The following is a 7,165-nucleotide window of genomic DNA, read 5'->3' as shown; positions in this document are numbered from 1 at the left end:
ACTTTTATGTGTGAATCTCACAGAAAATAACATTGAAATTACAATAATGTTATGCTATAATGATTTGTAATTTCTTTAAATATATTTTTTCTGCCAAAATATTTAATAAAATTCATGTTTTTAATTGATGCGAAATTTCAGCGAAATTTTTAATTTTCAAAAAAAATAAATGCGAAATTTACAAAAAATAGATGCGAAATTTATCTGTCTCTAACGATAATTCGCAAGATTGTATTCTATCGGAGTCATTGAACAAGACTGCTGTGGACGAACATGCTCTTTGTGTATTTGAGAGAAGAAATCTTAGAGTCATGTTTGGTCCTAAGAAGGCAGAAGAAACAGTTAAGTGCAAGAGCAATAGAAATATATCAGTTTCCTAGGGATTTTGATGTTGTAAAGCGAATTAAAGTGAACAGGATTCGATGAGCTGGACATTTTATCAAGAGACCTGTGAACCCGGGTCGCTAGAGTCCGACGCTCTAACAATTTCGCCACTACTGATTTTTCGCTGTCTTCTGGTTTATCAGTGAAATCACTAATTTGAACTTGCTGTAAAAGGTGGTAAATGATGGAACTGACTTCAGACATTCCCTAGGCGCGGCAATAGCCCCTTGTGCGCCCAGCCAAAGAAATAAGTAAGTACAGCTCCTACACTCGTTAACCAAAAAGTCATACTCTATCTAAAACGTGAGAAAATGCCGATAAAATGAATTGATAATGTTTGTTTATCAATAAAATTTGAGTCACAATACAAACAAATCATCAAAATACAATCAAATTCCTTCAATTGTTTATACAAATACAAACAAAGTCAACAACTCGAGAGTGTGAAAAACAAGTGCAATTGTACATAGAACACTCAAATAATTTCATAATCATACGCAATCAGTTGTTTGTATTTTTCATTCATTAATGAGCTAGCAAACAGCAACAAAAAATCAGTTTAAGTCTATACGTACAGTCAACGAGATGGATAACAAATCGGAAGAAGTACCTGAGTATTTAAATGAAGCACTTTTGACAAGAGCTGTACAAAGTTATAAAAATGATGAAACAATTGAACTTGTTAAGTCTGAAATTAATCCAGCATTTAGTGAGCATTATGCGAGTAAAATGTTTCGTTCAAGAATAGAATTTAAGAGCCAAAAATATCCAAAAACCGAGAATGAAGTGCTGAATGTTGTGATTAAGACAAAGCCTGTCAATGACCCGAAAATTGAAATGATTTTGTCTGGTGGACCTCTGTTTGAGAATGAAATGGAAATGTATGAGAAAGTATTGCCGGCAATGCATCAATTATATGAGCGTAATGGATTGAAGATTGAGTTTGCGCCTGAGTGAGTATTGCGATAATTTTGATGGATTTTGATAAACTTGTGTTTGATAATGAGTGGATTTAATGATAATATGGATATAAATGGCATGTTAAGTGCTACTCTATTCGAAAGAATATAAAGCACGGCTTAATACATTTATGTCTATCAATATTTGAGAGGCTGAAGTCGGCATGACTTTTCATACAAAATTCAAGTTGCATACGAATGTTCTATTAAGTCTAATGCATTATATAGTCCAGTAGCTCTCGTCACACTTCAAGTTCCTGATCAGTTTATTGATAAAATTCTGTCCAGATCTTAAATTTCCCCGAGTGGACAAAAATACGTTTAAAATATCCATCAACTAGACATTAACTTGCCATCAACGACTTTCGAGTTACCGCACAATGTTTGAGCTAAGCACCTTAACAATTACTTCACAAAGGCACTTAACTACTGCAATTACACAATCAAGTGGCCGGCAAATAGGTTTTCGATATTATTTTATTTGGGTACAGTGTAACTGGCCTAATTTACACCGGAAGGGATGAGAGGAGTTAGGGGTTTGAAAGCAAGAACCAACATTTCCCTTTCTTCTTGCTATGCACGTCCCTAATCCAGATTACCAGAACTTTAAGTCGACTCGAAATTTGTATGGAATCGAGTGAATTAGGGTCGAATTTTCCATAGAAAATCAAAGTCTACCACGCCCCTGATCCAGATTATACATATATTTTCATTCAAAACAGCTCATAAATCTCAAAATTCCTCATTACTAGAATCACATTTATCCATAATTACACAGTTACACAATCCCTTTAATTCCATTTCATCTTCTTCTCATTCAAATCCATCGCCAAAAAATTAAGATTGATTTACACCACAACCGAGCCAACATCAATAATTATATTAAAAGATTTAACACCTGATGGCTATACAGTATTTCGTACAGCACCCGAAAATGTCGACGATTCTAAATTGTTGATTAGACGACTCGCACAATTTCATGCTGCATCGATTTATCTTGCGGAAAATGTAAGTGAATTTTAATTGGCTTTTAGATTAATTGAAAAGAACAAGAACAGAAGCTGGATGACGGAAAAAGACGATAACGAACCACAGACTAAAAAAAAGACTCAAATGACTTTAATTAACTTGTGGGAAGTTGGCATGACATTTTTTCACATCCACACATAAGTTAAAATTTGAGATGAACTTAAAAAAATTTATTTTAATTAAAAATAATTACAGAATGAGGTTGAGGTTAGACATTTTGATTATTCAATCTACAAAACTGAAAATATTGTCGACCATTTCTTCCGTGATACGATCAAAGCTTTTAAGGAGATTGTTGAAGGATGGGAAAATTGTGAGGATTATTTGCCGAAACTTGAGCATTTAATTGAAAACATTGGAGCAATTGGAGTAAAATCGTATACAGAAAATCCGAGAGGATGTGGCTTTAATGTTTTAAATCATGGTGACTTTCATCTACGTAATATTTTAATTAAGCCTGATGCTGAGCGACGAATTGAAAATTTTTACTTTGTAAGTTTTTCTTCTTTTTTTTTTGTTTTACTTTTGTTGAATCCATGTAGAGGAAGTTAAGGTAGATTTTGTTGATTTTGGGGTGACTATTGTGCATGCGTTGGGGATTATTGGTGAAGTTGAGGACTGTAAAGTAGAGGTAGGCAAACTGTGTGCCACAGTACACTAGTTTGCCTCTGAAATGTCATATGACTCGTGCGGTTTTGGTCGTGGCTTATCATCAAGATGTGCCGCAATGTTGTTTAAATAATATTGCTTTGAAGTTTTGAGGTGACTTTAAGATTTTCCTTGAAAATTGTCAAGAACTGTTATAATTGGACTCATGTAATGGCCTTTCAACGATATTTCATTGGAAGTGCAGTAGTAAGAGATATACAGTTTTATAACTTATTTATGGCAATTTGTCATGCAGTTGAGTAACCCTTGATAGCTCAGGGTTGGAGCATGTGAGTGGAAGTCAAAGAACGTAGGTTCAAATCCCACTCAGAATCCGTTATTGAGGATTAAAATTTCCTGTGTTTTAGAAGCGCACATTTGTAGTAACTCGGTTGAACCTTATAGTTCATCCAAAGGCTCCACATCTGCAAAAATCCATTCCTGCATGCTTCTAAAATGGAAGAAATTCAAGCCTACAGTTCTTGACCAAACCCTAAAATTTTGAAAAATTCCTAAAATCTTTTTGGAACCTCAAATTTAATCTCCAAATTGATTTGAAACAGCTCAAAACACAACACAGACATGCACAGTTGGTCTATAAAAAAACCCTAAAACATAAGCATGCACAGATATAGTCATCCAACTTCCACTCCATATCTCTTAAAAAAAGGATAATTTCAGGTCGACTACCAATTAAATGTATGGTGCAGTCCAGTTGTTGATCTAACCTATATGATGGGACTTTTCAAGTTTACCGATAATTACGATGATCAAAAAGCAGAAACGGTCGCATTCTATCATCAAGAGCTCGTGAATGCTTTGAAGTCCATTGGATATATGAAAATTCCACCGTCATTATTGGATGTAAATATTGAACTATTGAAGCATGGCTCTATGAACATTGCTATATGGATTAATTTCTTCCCATTCTTATTCATCGATTGGGAAAAGGTATCAGTTGATGATATGATGGCAAATGACAGTGAAAAGAGTAAAAATTTTAAGAAAAATTTGTACAATTCACCGGTTTTGAAATCATTGTTACAATCAGCAATGAGACAATGGATGTTGAAAGGATGGTGGTAGACATAGGATCTATATTGTGCATATATGTAAATTGGAAACTGTATAAAGGAATGAAAATATAATTGGAACTGGAATTTTTATTGAGTTTTTCATTGAATAGGTATAGAATAATTGGAATTTTTAGACTTTTACAGCTTGTCGGACAGCAAATGGAACAGCACAGCAGCTTGTCGGACAGCATACCGAACAGTACAGCGGCTTGTCGGACAGCATACCGAACAGCACAGCAGCTTGTCGGACAGGATACCGAACAGTACAGCGGCTTGTCGGACAGCATACCGAACAGCACAGCAGCTTGTAGGACAGCATACCGAACAGTACAGCGGCTTGTCGGACAGCATACCGAACAGCACAGCAGCTTGTCGGACAGCATACCGAACAGTACAGCGGCTTGTCGGACAGCATACCGAACAGTACAGCAACTTGTCGGACATCATACCGAACAGCACAGTTGCTTGTCGAACACCTCATCATGTTGGACACCATACCGAACAGCACAACAGCTTGTCGGACAGCTTACCACACAGTACATAATCTTGTCGGACAGCATAACAAAGAGCGCAGCTTGTCCAACAGCACACCGAACAGCACAGCATACCGAACAGCACAGCTTGTCCGACATCATACCGAACAGTACAGCAGCTTGTCGGAAATTATAAAGAACATCACAGCTTGTAGGACAGCATACTGAACAGCATAGCTTGTCGGACAGGGTATCATCCTCACCAAACATGAAATCAAGAAAAGTCAAACAACGAATTTATAAAATTTTCATCCATCAATTCCTCAACACTCATTCAATTCAACCACAAAAGTAATTACAGTCAATGCGGTTCCACAAAAAAAATTTCATTATCTTACATGCCCATACACAAATACCCACGCCGTTTGTCGACTTTACATTGTTATCTTATCAACAAACATAATTTATAATACACACATACAGTCATGGACTATATATTGTAAGCACATGTTGTTTATTCTAATCAGTAAACGAATTTATTCCCACACATACATTATGAATGAGACCAAAAAACGTGCTGCAGACGTTCATTTGTGTACATATTTCACCTGACGAACATAATCATATCAATTATTTTCTATCACCTTAAATTGATATAAAATGGACCTTGATTGATTCTAATGAGAATGTGAATTATGCAAAAATATTCATACGAAGTGTGACGTGTCAGATGTGATCAGGCAGGTATTTTGTTAATATAATAATCTTCTTGTTGTCTTGGTAATTGTTATTGGATGGATATTGTTTTTAATTGTTAGCAGCTTTTGTGTCTTACAGGTGTTAAAAGATGAAATTGTATCAAATATTAAGGAATTATTTAGACATGGTAAGGCAAAAAATTTGAAATTTTATATGTTTCGTGTGTCGTTAAACATTTCGCGACACAACTGAAATTGTGTCGCGAGAAAGTAGTACGTCGTGGAACATAGGTTGAGAATAACTGGCTTGGCATCTTGTGTAGATTAATCCGAAATTGCAGAAGGTTTTAGAAACTGAACAGGGCCGTTTCAGAAGGCGACAAATTCTTGAGACCGGGACCGAAACTGACCAAGAAAACGCCTTTTGGTTGCCGAGGGCTCAATTTCGGGAAACCTTACCATTTGCGTCTCAATCAAGAGAGTTGAATAAGTTATTAGAATATTGATAAGGAATCGAAATATTTACTTAAGCTGAAAGCTTCGTCTCAAATGGCACATGTCGGTAAATCGATCCATAATCCAACACCAGGCTAGTGTGACTCAGTTATGGAGTCTAATTAAAATCGAATCCTCCGATAAACCAGAGTCTTATCCGCTCAGAGAATTAAAATCTAGTCAGGCACTAAATCAGAGTCTTGTCGACATAGGGCTGGATTTTTGATCAATTAGTCGATTTCAGCTATTCGGGCATGAATAAAATTCAGTCAAAATATGTTGCAATAAGGAAGTAACTCAAATGGACACCAACATGTCAACCGAGCTCTAGTATGATGCCGGATTTGAACCGAATGAATTTAAACTAAAACTGGCTCCAATTTACTAATTTGGCTCCAATTTTTGATCAATCACCCGACTTGTGTTTTTCAGGGAATGAGTGAAAATACTTCAGGGATTAATTGACGTCATTTACGAATATTCCCACCATAAAATATCATACAGAAATTCCAAGAATTTAACCAGATTTGTGTCTATCTCTCTAAATACCATACACATTACCAGCACCATGCAAAATTTCTACATCCATTTACCAACATAAAAACGTTGAGGATTCAACATTCCATCCAATATCACAAAATCCTCTCTCAACCCAAAGCAAATGTGTGAGAATCATTAAATTAAATTTATTTAGTCAATTAACTATCCATACCCCTAAACATTATTGTACTAGGTCTATATCTCTCTCTCACAATCTACCTGTGATTGTATGTAATTGAAAATTAGTGCTACATAAAATTATATTTATATTCCATTCTCATGTGATACAGTCGAGGTGAGGGGTAAAATCCCCGAAAAATATTATTCCCACAGCCCAGCGGGATAAAAACCCCGAAAACCGCAAATTTTTATATGTTCCCTGCGGGATAATATTCCCACTTAGAAATGTACGTGGGATTATTATCCTGCCGGGAAAATATTAATCCCACATATATTTTCAAGTGGGATTTTTATCTTCCAGGAAGATAATATTTCCACTTACATTTCCAAGTGGGAATATTATCCTCGTGGACCACGATTAAAATCCTGGATTAACTTAAATCCGGGAATTAAAAGAGTCCTTGTGGATAAAAATTCCACTTGTATTTTCAAGTGGGGTTTTTATCCTCAAAGATTTTCATGAAGATAAAAATTTCGCTAAAGTCGGTGGCTAAATGTTCGCTTATTTTAGCCAATATTGTAGTATTGTAGAAGGTTTAATTCCAGATTTAGTTCGTGGAAGTGACTTGGACTCAACTGGATCTTGTGTTTATGGTCGAGGAAGAGACTAAGACTCTACGCGGAAGAATTATGTCAACAATACTATTTGATTCATAGGTAAGATAAGAAAGAAGTCAGAAAGG

At 35.6% G+C, this 7,165-nt stretch overlaps 1 protein-coding gene across 1 annotated transcript; it reads left to right on the top strand.

Moving 5' to 3' along the window:
- Positions 1–890: 890 nt before the first annotated feature.
- Positions 891–4,180, top strand: LOC139087460 (uncharacterized). The gene is made up of 4 exons (XM_070636265.1): positions 891–1,337; positions 2,186–2,351; positions 2,568–2,864; positions 3,702–4,180. The coding sequence occupies exons 1-4, from the start codon at positions 970–972 to the stop codon at positions 4,104–4,106; spliced, it is 1,236 nt and encodes a 411-aa protein (XP_070492366.1). The 5' UTR covers positions 891–969; the 3' UTR covers positions 4,107–4,180.
- The last annotated feature ends 2,985 nt before the right edge of the window (positions 4,181–7,165 follow it).

Source organism: Chironomus tepperi, unplaced genomic scaffold (assembly GCF_022539635.2).
Source record: "Chironomus tepperi strain 1889 unplaced genomic scaffold, CSIRO-AGI_Ctep_v1 contig_123, whole genome shotgun sequence".
Classification (NCBI taxonomy): domain Eukaryota; kingdom Metazoa; phylum Arthropoda; class Insecta; order Diptera; family Chironomidae; genus Chironomus; species Chironomus tepperi.
The sequence above is the reverse complement of the archived record's forward strand: the minus strand, read 5'-3'. Positions and strand labels throughout refer to the sequence as shown.

Excerpts from the sequence above, each read along its gene's own strand:
- LOC139087460 (XM_070636265.1), top strand. The coding sequence starts at position 970 with ATGGATAACAAATCGGAAGAAGTACCTGAGTATTTAAATGAAGCACTT. Across the intron at positions 2,352-2,567 it reads CGATTTATCTTGCGGAAAAT|AATGAGGTTGAGGTTAGACA; the intron begins GTAAGTGAATTT and ends AAATAATTACAG. Across the intron at positions 2,865-3,701 it reads GAATTGAAAATTTTTACTTT|GTCGACTACCAATTAAATGT; the intron begins GTAAGTTTTTCT and ends GGATAATTTCAG.